General features: G+C 50.6%; 1 protein-coding gene across 3 annotated transcripts in view; it reads left to right on the top strand.

The window, feature by feature from the left end:
* Positions 1 to 15,063, top strand: part of nnt (nicotinamide nucleotide transhydrogenase) — a 39,933-nt gene that overhangs the window by 7,802 nt on the left and 17,068 nt on the right. For all 3 annotated transcript variants that reach the window (XM_064308837.1, XM_064308840.1, XM_064308838.1), the window contains exons 5-13: positions 1,048 to 1,135; positions 2,018 to 2,106; positions 3,808 to 3,995; positions 6,369 to 6,502; positions 7,779 to 7,970; positions 8,288 to 8,441; positions 10,728 to 10,889; positions 12,930 to 13,040; positions 14,640 to 14,785. In XM_064308837.1, coding sequence (XP_064164907.1) covers positions 1,048 to 1,135; positions 2,018 to 2,106; positions 3,808 to 3,995; positions 6,369 to 6,502; positions 7,779 to 7,970; positions 8,288 to 8,441; positions 10,728 to 10,889; positions 12,930 to 13,040; positions 14,640 to 14,785 — 1,264 coding nt within the window. The remainder of the gene's footprint in view (positions 1 to 1,047; positions 1,136 to 2,017; positions 2,107 to 3,807; positions 3,996 to 6,368; positions 6,503 to 7,778; positions 7,971 to 8,287; positions 8,442 to 10,727; positions 10,890 to 12,929; positions 13,041 to 14,639; positions 14,786 to 15,063) is intronic.

Below are 15,063 nucleotides of genomic sequence, written 5' to 3'. Positions count from 1 at the left end.
TTTTAGTCTCTTGTGCTGCAGTTGAACGGGATCTGAGATTCTCAAAAGGCTGTGCAAACCTGTTACACTAGTTCAGATCTGATTTAAAAACATATAGATATAAATATCAGGCATGTGGAAGCATTTTGGTTTAAACTCTTTCACAGAGGGGTTAAATAGATTCCAGATGAAGATGGCCACAGATATCTCTCTTGTCGTCCATTAAGCAGTCAGGGATTGTTAGGAGCAGCCTTTCCTGTACTGTCTGTTCTGGGAGTGCTCGATTATTAGGAAGATTAGGACGGATGTTGACAGGGCATCACTGGAGTCACTAACTGTGAAATACACATCCCCTCTGTTGCCTCTCGATGATGATTCCAGGCTGGGTCTTTGATGGATCGCAGGTGGCTGCCGGTAATGCCCTGTTGTGCAACGAAAAACGTTTTGCTGTTGTGGTTCAGCCTGAACCTCCCCGTGTGTAACGTATGGGAGCCTGACCTTTACTCTGTCTCTGTCCTAGAGAGATGCACAGCGGAGTATCCTGCAGCTAGAGCAGGAACTGTTTGGGCAAAATCTTTCCAGATGCTTGATGTAATCACTTAAGTTAATGTGTTTTTAAGTCACAAACTGTATATCCGATCTTATGAATTTTTATAATAGGACATTTATATACAGTTCTTTTTTCCCTATTCTTTCTTTCTCTCATCTTTCTTCCCCCTTTCCTTTGTCCGTTCTCTTTGGACAACTTAAATAAATTGTCTCAGACCAATTAGTGGTTACTGTTTGGTTTGAGGCAAAATGTAGATTTAACAGAAAATGTAATGTGAAGTTCTGACTTTGCTTTATGGGATTCCTGGCGGGAGGGGGAAACACGGCCTTGATGGCGCTCCTCTCCGAGCCAAACTGAAAATAAGCGAGAGGAACACCTGGACAGGTGATTGGCTCCCTGTTGCCGTGGTAGCGAGCGCTTGGCCTCCTCAGTGTAAATAATGGCGGTATTTGCGGCGGGTGCTGAGGGTTACCGGATGGTAGCGGCTGATTGGCTGGTGCTCTCTCTCTCTCTCTCAGCTACAAGGCCGTGCTGCTGGCTGCGAACCATTTCGGCCGATTCTTCACCGGGCAGATCACCGCCGCCGGGAAGGTGCCCCCTGCAAAGGTACGGGATGGGCGGGGCTCTCTGTGGGCGGGGCTGTCGGTTGGCCGAGCTCATTGGCTGGGCCTGTCTGTGGGAGGGGCTTTCCTTGGGTGGGGAAATGAATCTGCAGGCTGCTAGGATAACTGTACAGGCCAGTCTTAGGATAACTGTACAGCCAGGCCAGTCTTAAGATAACTGTACAGGCCAAATTATGGTTGTAAAGTATGGTATCTCTCCTGATGACAAAGTCAGACTGGCTGTTTTGGCAGGATGCTAGGACCAGCAAAAACCGATCATGGGGGTAGCTATGGTAACTGGCAGGTCTTAATCATAGCTAACTGGCTAACAGCCAAGTTCGTGAATTTTTATGTAGCTAAAAAAGTGCATTGATGTGAATAAATTACACATTTTTGTTGTGATGAGTACGTTTTACCCTTAAATGAAGCAAAAACTGCTGAAATTCTGTGAAAACTGTTAACAAATGCACTCCTGGTGTGAATGAATGACATGCATGTTGGATCAGCTGTTACCCTGCTGGGATCAGCTGTAACCTTTTACACTCAGCAAAAATGAACTCTTACAAAGCTGCAGCTGGAATTCCAGTCTGTAAAGCATGTCGTCTTTTTAATCTTTTTAAACATTCTGAATAAACTGTTGAGTTTCCATGAGGCATTTGTATGAGTGGGAAAGTGATTATTGAGAATTCTTGAGGTTTATCGTTTTTTGGAAGTTGTGTGACTATCCATGTGGTTGCATTTGTCACAGTGGTTCTGATGGTTGTTGTGGTTGTGGTTCTGATCCTCGGTGTGGTTGTTTGTGGTTCTGATGGACCCTGTGGTTGCGGTTGTGGTTCTGATCCTCGGCGTGGTTCTGGTTCTGATTGTGCCCTCTCTGTGTCTGCAGGTGCTCATCATTGGAGGGGGAGTGGCAGGTCTGGCTGCTGCAGGTACTGCCAGGGCCATGGGGGCCATCGTCAGGGGGTTCGACACAAGGTGAGTGTACCTGTGCAGGTGTGTCTGTACCTGAGCAGGTGAGTGTACTTTGGCAGGTGTGTCTGTACGTGAGCAGGTGTGTTCGTATCCTGGGCAGGTGAGGCCCAGAGCTGGTGTGTAATAATAGGGTTTTATATGCATTATAACAGATGGAAACTGTAAAATGGATCACTGCTCAGAACTGCATATCAGGCTGCACATGCTGGGGTTTTACTGACAGCGGTACACGCGAGCGCGGGTTCACGCTCGTGTCCTAGCGCTGATGGCGGCTCTGCTGTCTGACCTCCGGGTCAGTCTGGGCTCAGCTGCAATCTGGCGCAGCGTCTGTGGCTGGTGATAAGTTATCATTGCGCACACAAACAGAGAGATACAGGAAGCACTTCTTGCCCTCTCCTCAGATAAGGGAGCCAGTGAGAGTTACGAGATTAAAAGACCACTTTAATCTCCCCTCCGTCCTTCTGACTGTTGCCTCAAGGTGTTAAAAATGTGGGGTTGTGGTGAGGTTTTGGTGAGCGGTATAAGCTGTGGTAGAGTGGCTGGTTTTGGTGAGCAGTGCAGAGCGGCAGGGTGTGAAGGTTTTGGTGAGCTTGTATTTAAACATCCTGCTTATAATTTTCTGTGGGTCTAATGCTGATCTGTTTTAGCAATTGAATGATGGACAAACCAGCTTTCGAAGCAGCATATTCGTCTACTGTTAAAGTTACCTGAGAAAGGTAGCAAGGTGTGTCCTTAGATCACACAGCGGCAGTCCTCTTGGGGTAAGGCACCCTTCTGTATACCTTCCTCTTCCAACCTCTCCCATAACTATTAAAAAAAAAAAAAAAAAAACATTTTTGTTCAATATCTTGTTTCTCCTACTGTATGCACAAGTAACTTTATCTGCATTTATTCAAGGACTTAGTGGACTTTATCTGTTGGTTACACGTTGTAGTCGCTCGGATAGGCGTGCAATGCCAAATGTATGTAGGTAAAGGTGGAGGATTGTCTCCTCCCCCTTGGGTGCTTCCCTAATCCGATTGGGTAATTCCTGTAATAGGATTTGTTCAGCTCCTGGGTAGGCAGTGTTTAGTATTTATTTGTAGCAGTTGGCACGGTAACCTTTGATTACCACACTGTCATGGACTGGACCCCATTTAGCCTCATAAGGCTCGTTTATTGACCGTGTGGGTTGTTTTTATTTGATGAGCAGTTGACTGCATTATCCAGCAGGTGGCAGCACCACACAAAGTATTTAACGAGCAAAAGGCAGAGAAATGGCTGCATATTGTGACTCCAGGTTGTAGATCCCTAGTGCAGTAGAGCAGTGAGGATATTAAGCAGTACTGTTGCAGTCAGAGTAGACAGTACATGTGTTGGGTTTTTGTGTATTGATGGGTCACTCTTGTGTTTCTTTCACAGTTCTTACGGGGGTAAGAGGAGTTCTGTGGTGATGTGGCACCATTAGGAGACGTAGATGCATTGTGTTTTTTTTGGGGGGGGGAGTGGTGGGGCCTCTGTGCTTTATTACGCATGGTCACGTAGATGAATGCTGAATTAGTTCATACTATTTATGATATTGTGGGTGTGCCCTGCTGAAACAGGAAGTGATGTCAGTTCCCCCAGCCGGGGGTTGTGGCCCTGCAGCTCATGGGGATTAGCGTAGCGGCTGCGTGTGGGCGTTCCGAGCGTAAAGCCGTCTCCTCTCCCCCCCCACCCCCGCAGGGCGGCCGCTCTGGAGCAGTTTAAGTCCTTGGGGGCGGAGCCTCTGGAGGTGGACGTGAAGGAGTCCGGGGAGGGCCAGGGCGGCTACGCCAAGGAGATGTCCAAGGAGTTCATCGAGGCCGAGATGAAGCTGTTCGCCAAGCAGTGTCTGGACGTGGACATCCTCATCAGCACCGCGCTCATTCCCGGTATGCCCCGTCCCCTGGTCTACATGGCCCCGCCCCCTGTTCTGCCTGGCCCCACCCTCCTCATGTTCCCTGTTCCCATCTATGCTTTACCCACACCACACCATTATTATTCAACAGAGGAATAGATAGGTGCTCAGTAGCCCAGACACACACACACACATGCACACACGCACACACACACACTCGCTCACTCAGTGGTCACTTTCCTAGGTCCTCCTAATTTAGTGCCTCCAGAAAAGCCTGAAATCTCAGCGATACTGAAGAACCCTGCCCTGGGTGACTGCATAAAAGCACTCACCTGAAGAGTAAGGGGAGCGGAACCCCACCCCGTCACCCCTGCTCAGTGGGGTTCTGTTCCCCTCACCCCTCCTCAGTGGGGTTCTGTCCCTGTCACCCCTCCTCAGTGGGGTTCTGTCCCCATCACCCCTCCTCAGTGGGGTTCTGTCCCCATCACCCCTGCTCAGTGGGGTTCCGGTTCCCATGTTTACTCTGACCTGGATTAATCAGTCGGTCACCTCACCTGGCTTCTCGGGTCAGAACCGGTTCTGATTTCCAGGTGAAAATCAAAACCTGTGGACCCTGTGGCTCTCCCGGACCAGGGTTGGTTACCCCAGTCTTTCCCAATCCCTCGTTCAGTCTCACTCTTTTTGTGGCTGTCTGTTCCCTCGCCACTGTCTTCCTGGACTCCTCCTGGTGTGTTTGTGTCTGGGTCAGTCTCTGCTGGTCTACAGTAGGTTAGGGTGTTTGTCCTGTTCCTCTCTCACACACCCATAATCTCCTCTGCTCCTTAAATGGGCTCAGTAGCCCAGTCCAATTAAGCTAGCAGACAGCTTAGCAGCTGCCCTCTGTGAACCTGACAGTACGACCAATCACAGGGCAGAGGAGTCACTCCTGCGGACCAATCACAGTGCTCCTCCTTCAGGAGGGAGTGCCGCTGTTTCGTTCTGTGATTTTGGGCTGCAGAACGTTTCCAGTGAATTTTCCCTCCTCAGGTCATCTGAAAGTGGTCATGGAGGTTTTGGAGATCGTGTTGAGCTGCACATGTGCAGTGTGCCTGACCACTGTTAACTACCCAAAATCTCACAAGTCCTTCTGGAGTGAGAGGACAGACCTGCCTGTCTCACTAATACAGAATGCAGCCACAGGACTGGTGTTGAATCTCCCCCAGCTTGCTCATGTCTCACCCCCCCCCCCCCCCCCCCTCCCGCCCCCGTCTGACCTCACCGGCTGCCAGTCTGAGGTTTAAAAGCTTAATATCAGCCTCGGGGCTGCTAATGGATCAGCTCCTCCATGACTCTGATCTCCAAACCCAACTCCCCGGCCACATCTGTCCTCTCCACAGTCTCCGGCCGCTGCGCCCCAGCGTGTCCTCCCGGCGTGGGCTGTCTCTTTGTATTGCTGATTAGAATGACGGTTTCTTAGCATGGTTAAGCTAGCGCTTTAGCGTCTCTACACCACGGTGGTCTGGGATGCAGTTCTCCTGCTGGCTCCACTGCTCCCGCCAGCCAGGTGATGCGTTCCTGTTTCTCCTGCGTCTTGAGTTACTCTGGATCACCGCTGGAGCCACTTCTGAGCGCATCTAATGGAACACGATATAATACGCTGTAATGTAATATAATATAATGTAATACAGCGTAATGTAATGTAATGTAGTGCGATGTAGAAGGGCCTTTCCATTGTCCTTCTTGGTTGGTTTTGGAGAGATGTTTCCATCCCAGTGTCCAGAGTTCTGCTGCCAAGCTGTTTAGCCCTGTGACTCCACTCGAATAACAGTGCAGATTTCCTGCGAATGTGGAGCCTTACGTCTATGCCCATCAAAACAGCGTAATTAGCCGCTACAGGAATTGTAGGGAGAGTTCATGGGTGATTTGACTAATCGTTGTTTCTGTTAGCGTGCGTGTGTGTGTGTTGCCTGAAGGGACTGATTCTTGGTGCTGTGCTCAGTCCGCTGTACGACGGACGGAATGTTGAGTAGTTGTGTGGTGAGAGCGATGTTGGGGTCTTTCTGCGAGGTGAAGAGGTTCTCCTGGCTGTTCCTCACCAGGATCGGCCAGAGCTGTGGTCTCTCATCCACACCAGCTCCCCTGGCCTTTACTGCACCCCACAGCTCGCACTCCTGAAAGCACCGGAGTTAAGCCACCAAGAGCCAGTCAGGGGCCCTGGTACTGAACACACGGGCTCTTCTGCAAGAATCAGCTTCATATGTGGACTTTAGTTATTTTTCCCTTTTTGAGGTGGAGTGCAGCCTCTCCTGTGCAGTGCGTTCAGCTCCCAGAAGATCAGATTTAAGTGTGGAAATAGACGGGGAGTGTGTGTGTGTGTGTGTGTGTGTGCGCTCCACCTGACGTGGTTGCCCTGGTGATGTGCCCTCAGGCCGAAGGGCGCCCATCCTGATCACCAAGGAGATGGTGGAGACCATGAAGGACGGCTCGGTGGTGGTGGACCTGGCAGCCGAGGCGGGGGGGAACATCGAGACCACGGTCCCCGGGGAGCTGACCGTGCACAAGGTGCGAGAAACGGGACACGGCAGGACGTCACATTACATTATCCTTACGTTACATTCCATTACATAGCATTACATTACATTCCGTTATATTCCATACCATTAACATACATTACTCACATCCATTATGTCCATACATTACATTACACCATACACATTCCATTCATTACTTATTATCACATCCTTACATACATTATACATACCATTACATAACATCACATTCCATTACATTACATCACATTCCATTATATTCCATACCATTACATACCATTACATGGCATTACATTACATTACATTGCATCATATTCCATTATATTCCATACCATTACATACCATTGCATCATATTATATTACATTATATTACATTATTACAATGCATCACATTCCTTTACTTTACATCACATTCCTTTACTTTACATCACATTCCTTTACATTACATCACATTCCATTACATAACATTGCATTCCATTATCAGGCGATCTTAACCAGAGTGACTTTTTCACATTTCTACATAGTTTTCATTATTCGTTCATACAGCTGGAGATATACTGAGGCAATGCGGCATGAGTACCTTACTCAAGGGTACCACAGCGGATCTAACCTGCAACCTTTAGGTTATTAGAAGCCCAGTTCGCTAACTGTTACACTACACTGCTGCCTAATGAGGCTTCCCGCTCAGACTGGCTGTGGTGTGTAACAGGAAAAGGATAACAAACTCTTTATTATTAATGCCAAAGACCGACATTACCCCAACTGAGTCACAATTACTTCTAATATTACATTACATTACATTATAGGCATTTAGCAGACGCTCTTATCCAGAGCGACGTACAACAAGTGCATAGGTTTCATGATGTAGAGGCGCAAAAGAAACACTAGAGTGATAGACGTAGTGCCGAATGACCACATCGATCAGGACTCCAACCTGTAGAGTAGCTGTCAGCAAGCAGAATCTACAAGTACAAACTACACTGGAATCACACCTAATCATACAAAAACAATCCTGCCGATACACTAACATAATCAATTATCTAGCTAATAAAACATAAAACTAACCCGCTGCACAGTCTTGGTTAGTTGGAGACATCGAGGCACGTCTTTGCACAGTTGCTAAAGAGTACAATGTATGAGTGCAGTGAGTGTTTAATATAAACAGAGACCCCCCCTCTGGGCCCTGGCGAGCACTGGGGGGGGCGCTGAGGATATTCTGGTTCCACAGGTTTAATCAGTTCTGTGAGGAGTGTGAACGCTGACGTCACTGCCCCCCCCCCCCCCCATAGGGTGTGACCCATGTCGGCTACACGGACCTGCCCAGCCGATTGGCCACACAGTCCAGCACGCTGTACTCCAACAACATCATCAAGCTGATCCGGGCCATCAGCCCGGACAAGGAAAACTTCCACTTCGAGGTGAAGGACGTCTTCGATTACGGCACCATGGACCACGTCATCCGCGGCTCGATCGTCATGAAGGTGAGCACCCCCCCCCCCCCACCCAGAGGAAAAAAACTGTCTGTTCACTTTGTGTGGGTGCGGACAATGAGAATCATAAGTGCTCCCCCCTCCCCGCCCCGTGGGTATGTCGGTTGCTGTATGAATGGTTGTCCTTCATGCTGATTGGCTGTGCCTTGCCGAATCCCCCCCCTCATGCTGGTATAGGGGTAGCTGTATGAATAGTTGTCCTTCATGCTGATTGGCTGTGCCTTGCCGAATCCCCCCCCCATGCTGGTATAGGGGTAGCTGTATGAATGGTTGTCCTTCATGCTGATTGGCTGTGCCTTGCCGAACAGGATGGGAAGAACATTTTTCCGGCACCGCAACCCAACAACGTCCCGGTGGCCGCGCCTCCCAAGCCCAAGAGCGTCCAGGAGCTCGAGGCCGAGAAGAAGGCCACCATTTCCCCCTTCAGAGCCACGCTGACCACCGCCGGCCTCTACTCCGGAGGTGAGTGTGAGCCAATCACTGGCCCCTATACTGGAGGGGTGTTGGTGTGAGCCAATCACTGGCCCCTATACTGGAGGGGTGTGAATATGAGCCAATCACTGGCCCCTATACTGGAGGGGTGTGTGAGCCAATCACTGGCCCCTATACTGGAGGGGTGTTGGTGTGAGCCAATCACTGGCCCCTATACTGGAGGGGTGTGAATATGAGTCAATCACTGGCCCCTATACTGGAGGGGTGGGAATGTGAGCCAGTCACTGGCCCCTATACTGGAGGGGTGTGAGTATGAGTCAGTCACTGGCCCCTATACTGGAGGGGTGGGAATGTGAGCCAGTCACTGGCCCCTATGCCAGAGGTGTTTCAGTGTGAGCCAATCACTGGTCTGCATACTGGAGGGGTGTTGGTGTGAGCCAATCACTGGCCTCTGTACTGGAGGAGAGCAAGCAAGTTGCTGAGTCTTCCCTGGTGTTGCTCTGTGGATGTTTCAGTAATAAGACTGGTTATGCCAGGCTAAATTTAGCTTAATGGAGAATTAAACCTGAAGAATAGGTAGCTAAGCAGAGCCACGTGTCCTTGTTTATGACACTTGTGTGTGGGCCTTCCTTTCCTCAAACATCCAGCCCCCGCTGTGCACAGATCGGTATGAGGGCAGAGACCAGACCGGAAGTGTGCGGTCGCGAGCGGGATGAGCTCCAGACCGGTGACAGTGCTCGGTCTCTGTGTGAATCCGGCCGTGTGTCTGGATCCTCGGGGTGGTCTGAAGCCCCCTGCGGTGATCGCACGCAAACCGGGCGGATTTTAACGCACGTCGTTAGCGTTCTGCTACCTTTCAAATCACAACATCAGACCTGTCCGCTTCCCTCCTTCTGTAGCTGCCTAACTTAAACCGCCAAGGCGTCGGTTAGAAAGGTGGGTTTTGAACCTTCTGTGAGGGGGGGGGGGAGCGCCTGTTCTGAATTTAGACCTTCAGCCCAACGTGAGCACAAATAAACACAAACAAACACAAATAAACACAGATTAGTCCTATTGGTTGGAGACGGCTGAGAGTCGGTGTAGGGGGATGGGAAGTGAGCGCTGGCTCCAGATCAAAGCCTGCGCCCCCCCCCCCCCACCCGACTCTTACCAGCGGGCAGGAATAGGGTCCCACTCAGACACAAATAAACACCCCCCTCATAAATAAACATGGAAATCCATCCTCCTCTGCGTTTAGCCCTTCAGCATTTCTTTGTTTTGCAAAAAAAGGTGCGCAACCAACAAAGATGGAGATGTTAAAGCGGTGAACCCAAAGCCTTTGGATCTGGGAAACTTTGTTTATGAAGGGAGCCCCCCCCATGCCCCCCCCCAGTCGCTCCCTGGATGCCAGGAAATGGGGAATAATGAGGTGTGGGCTGTTAAAAGCACCCCCTCCCCCACTGTGTTTTGTTGTTGTTGTTTTTCTCCCTGCACAGTCCCCTAGATGGTTCTCTTGGACAGCAGGACTGTAGATTCAGTTTTATAATTTGGATTTTTTGTGTTTTCTAGTATGGTGGGGAGGGGGTAGGCCTAGTGTTTCCATGGCATCATGTCTCTGAAAGAGAGATGTGCACACTGCTGGTCTTCAGCTCACTGAAGCTCAGTCCTGTAGCTGATGAGAGGATGATCCGGTCTGATGTGAGGGTGAACTGGTCTTACAGGAGAACCGGAACTTTCTCGAGTGTATATTAAGATCTCTGGAGATCTGACTGGCTGTGCTCTGTCCCAGGACGCTAACGCTCTGTGTTCTGTTCCAGGATGCTAACACTCTGTGTTCTGTGCTCAGTCCCAGGATGCTAACGCTCTGTGTTCTGTGCTCTGTCCCAGGATGCTAACGCTCAGTGTTCTGTGTTCTGTGCTCAGTCCCAGGATGCTAACGCTCTGTGTTCTGTGCTCTGTCCCAGGATGCTAACGCTCTGTGTTCTGTTCCAGGATGCTCACGCTCTGTGTTCTGTGCTCTGTCCCAGGATGCTATCGCTCTGTGTTCTGTGCTCTGTACCAGGATGCTAACGCTCAGTGTTCTGTGTTCTGTGCTCTGTCCCAGGACGCTAACGCTCTGTGTTCTGTCTCAGGATGCTAACGCTCTGTGTGTCTGTGCTCTGTCCCAGGATGCTAACGCTCTGTGTTCTGTGCTCTGTCCCAGGATGCTAACGCTCTGTGGTCTGTGCTCTGTCCCAGGACGCTAACGCTCTGTGTTCTGTCCCAGGATGCTAACGCTCTGTGTTCTGTGCTCTGTCCCAGGATGCTAACGCTCTGTGTGTCTGTGCTCTGTCCCAGGACTGGGGACCCTGATGAGTTTGGGGATCGTCGCTCCCAACGCGGCCTTCACGCAGATAGTGACCACGTTTGGGCTGGCGGGGATTGTGGGATACCACACAGTGTGGGGCGTCACTCCAGCCCTGCACTCCCCCCTCATGTCCGTCACCAACGCCATCTCAGGTGAGTGTACGCACGCACGCACGCACGCACGCACGCACGCACACACACACACACGCAGGCAGGCTCATACACATGCACACACACGCACGCAGGCAGGCTCATACACACGCACGCACACACACACACACGCAGGCAGGCTCATACACATGCACACACACGCACGCAGGCAGGCTCATACACACGCACACACACACACGCACGCAGGCAGGCTCATACGCACACACACACACACGCACGCAGGCAGGCTCATACGCACACACACACACACGCACGCAGGCAGGCTCATACACACGCACACACGCAGGCAGGCTCATACACACGCACACACACACACGCAGGCAGGCTCATACGCGCACACACACACGCAGGCAGGCTCATACACACGCGCACACACACACACACGCAGGCAGGCTCATACACACGCACACACACATGCAGGAAGGCTCATACACACGCACATACGCATGCTCTCTCTCACACACACACACACACGCACACGCACACACACTCTCTCACGTGTTCTGTGCGGTTCCGTGCGGTGCTGAGCGGTTCCGTGCGCTTCCGTGCGGTTCTGTGTGGTTCTGTGCGGTTCCGTGCGGTTCTGAGCGGTTCCGTGCGGTTCTGAGCGGTTCCGTGCGGTTCCGTGTGGTTCTGTGCGGTTCTGTGCGGTTCCGTGCGGTTCTGAGTGGTTCCGTGCGGTTCTGTGGTCCTCGCGGCTCGTCTCCTCCTGGCTCTGACGCGCTCTGCTCTGTAACCGGATCTTCAAAGAGGCCTGAGCGTCAGGGACAGGGGAAATACTTCAGTGATTGTCTCGCCCCCCCAACCCCCACACGGCCCCCCCACGCTCCGCATCGCGCCCCTCTCTCTCCTCAGATCCTGTTCCACGGCGGTGTCGCTGACCGGTCTGCGTGTCTGTGCGATTGCGTGTGCGTGTGAGTGTGTGTGCTTCTCTGTGCGTGTGCATGTGAGTGTGCGTGTCTGTGCGTGTGCATGTGAGTGTGCGTGTCTGTGCGTGTGCGTGTGAGTGTGCGTGTGAGTGCGTGCTTCTCTGTGCTCGCGGTGTGCGGCTGGCCATCCGTCGCTCGCGGGAAGCCACGGAGACCGGAAGTGTGCCGCTGCCTCAGAACGCCTCGCTGGCTGAATGGCGCGGCGGCAAAGGAAATTCCCCCCAAATCCCCCCCAATTCCCCCCCCCCCCCACGTTTCAGGCCCACCGGTCACATTTGTTAGCGATTAGCGCTGGAAAACGAGCCGTTATCGCAGTTCCCATGGTGCTCTGGGGCCTTCCTGTCTGGCGTGAAGGTGTCGGGACGGTGCGTCTCTGTGCCCCTGAGCGTGACCGTTTCCACAGAGAGCGCAGGTGTTCAGCAGAGTTCCTCAGAGAGGTGTTCACTCAGGAAGCCATTTTCCTGCCCTGTTGCATCTGCTTTGGGACTGATTGCAAAATAAACAATGAAATAAACACGCACACACACAATGGGCTAAACCCTCAATTCTGTTTCATAATTTATGCATGAGGATGATGAGGATGACGATGGTGGTGGTGGTGGTGATGATGGTGGTGGTGATGATGATGATTTTGATGGTGACTATAGTGGTGGTGGTGATGATGATGTGGTGATGATGATCATGATGATGATGGTGGCAGTGATGATGATGATTGTGGTGATAATGAGGATGATGGTGATGATAGTGATGATGATGGTGATAATGAGGATGAGGAGGATGATGATGATGATGGTGGCGGTGATGATGATGAGGATGATGGTGATGATAGTGATGATGATGATGATGATGGTGGCGGTGATGGTGATGGTGATGATAGTGATGGTGGTGATGCTGATGAGGATGGTGATGGTGGTGATGCTGGTGATGATGATTGTGGTGATAATGAGGATGAGGATGATGATGGTGATGATGATGATGACGGTGATGATGATGAGGATGATGGTGATGATAGTGGTGATGATGATGGTGATGATGATGATGATGGTGGTGATAGTGATGATGATGATGGTGTGCTGTTCTGTCTGTTTTCCAGGTCTGACCGCTGTGGGGGGCCTCTCTCTCATGGGGGGTGGGTACGCCCCCAGCTGCACCGCTGAGACCCTGGCAGTGCTGGCTGCTTTCATCTCCTCCGTCAACATCGCAGGTGGGGGCTCCGAATCGCCGGGGGGGGCACAGCTGTTTGGCTGTAAATGTTTGGTCACATACACGTCATCAAGCGCAACAAGGAAAGTTAAAGTCATTTGAGCTCGGAGGAAACTAAAACACGAGGCCTTTTCTCAGATTTCTCTTATTACCGTTTTGTTGTCATGACAACAAGAGCCGTTTATTGCCGTTCCTGGTCAGTTTAGCGTTTGCTTGTGTTTTAAAAGCCGGTGTTTTGATTTTTGTGGCTTTGGGTCCGAACCCACGGCCTGTAAACCTCCACCAGTAATAACGCACGCGTTCCTCCCTCTGTTCTCCAGCACTGCTCTTACCATTTTTGTCACAAGTTCTCAAAAAGAAAAGAAGTGGCTTTTCAGTTCCATTTCTGTAAAAAAATTTAAATCCCAGAATTCATGGAGTTTTTGATTCTTGAAGGAATTGACGAATTGCTGTCTCCTGCTGTTTGGCTGCGTGTACAAAGACTTGGTTTCCAGGAGGTATTTTTTATGGCGAGAAATGGGCTAAATTCCTGACGTTCTCCTAAAATACCTTCGCATTCCTGATTCAGAGAAATATTGACTTGCGCTCTTCCATCTGTCTGAAATCGGGCCTTTATTATTGGCCAGTTTTAATGATCAAAGTGCGGGTCTAAAATGACAGGAAATGCACCGGAGTTAGCTTGGAGTTACTCTAACGGAGTCCGAGCGGGTTTTATGGAATTCTGGAATGTGAAACGGTAAGCTGCTTTGGTCTGAAGCATTCTGTCTGGTTATTGTATTTGAGTTCTATTAGCAGGAGAATCTTTCCACGGGGGCATTTATTCCTGTTGTTCTGTTTTGTTTTTGCGTGCATGGTTCGTCTGTACGCTGATGGAATGCTTCAGTAGAAATTCAATCTCGGATCTTCTGCACTGGAAGCATTTCTCTGTGTGACTGAATTATGGACTTTATGGGCTTTACTGACAAAGTTGTCTAAATAACTGAGTATCTTTTGCCTCTCAGATAAGTGCTATAAACCCCAATTACTGACACAGCTCTCACTGCAGTTAATATACCGGAGATCTTTGTGGTGATCAGGTGACAGGCCCTCCTGGTCTCTCTGACGCAGGGAAGGTTAGACAGCTTTCTAAATTACATTACATGACATTACAGACGCTCTTATCCAGAATGACTTACAAAACGTTTTACGCAGCATTTACACTGCATTTATTTATGCCGCTGGATATGTACTGAGGCAGTGCAGGGTAAGTACTTTGCTCAAGGGGACAACGGCAGCTCGAAGGGATTCCCTACCTGGGAATCGAGCCTGTGACCTTCAGGGTACCAGACTAGCTCCTTACCAGTTATACTACGCTGCCGCCCCGGCCACTTCATACAGACTGGAGGAGTGACAGTGTGTAACGTTTGGGCAGAGGTGCGGTCCGGCTCCCCTGTCCTGCTGGCGGGGGTGTGGATGATCGTTCGGTGCATGGTAGCACTCTGGGAGTGCTGGTGATGGCGGTGGAGCTGGTGACGGTACCTGGTCCTGTTCTGGAAGCCCATGCTGGACCCTCCGAACCCGGCTGACCGGGGTGGGGGTGGGTCTGTCTCTCTGTCCTCAGGTGGGTTTCTGGTCACGAAGAAGATGCTGGACATGTTCAAACGCCCCACCGACCCCCCGGAGTACAACTACCTGTACCTGCTGCCGACCGGCGTGTTCGTAGGGGGCTACGCTGCTGCCCTGAACAGCGGATACAACATCGAACAGGTGAGCAGAAGCACACCTGTGCAGTAGATACACACTGTAGATGATATATATCTCCCTATCTCTCTCTGTAGATTATATATATCTCCCTCTCTCTCTCTGTAGATGATGTATGTCTCTCTCTCTCTGTAGATGATATATATCTCCCTCTCTCTCTCTGTAGATGATGTATCTCTCTCTCTCTATGTAGATGATATATATCTCCCTCTCTCTCTGTAGATGATGTATCTCTCTATCTCTATGTAGATGATGTATCTCTCTATCTCTCCGTAGATGATGTA

Source organism: Anguilla rostrata, chromosome 14, assembly GCF_018555375.3.
Source record: "Anguilla rostrata isolate EN2019 chromosome 14, ASM1855537v3, whole genome shotgun sequence".
Taxonomy (NCBI): Eukaryota; Metazoa; Chordata; class Actinopteri; order Anguilliformes; family Anguillidae; genus Anguilla; species Anguilla rostrata.
This window is presented reverse-complemented; position numbering and strand designations above follow the sequence as displayed.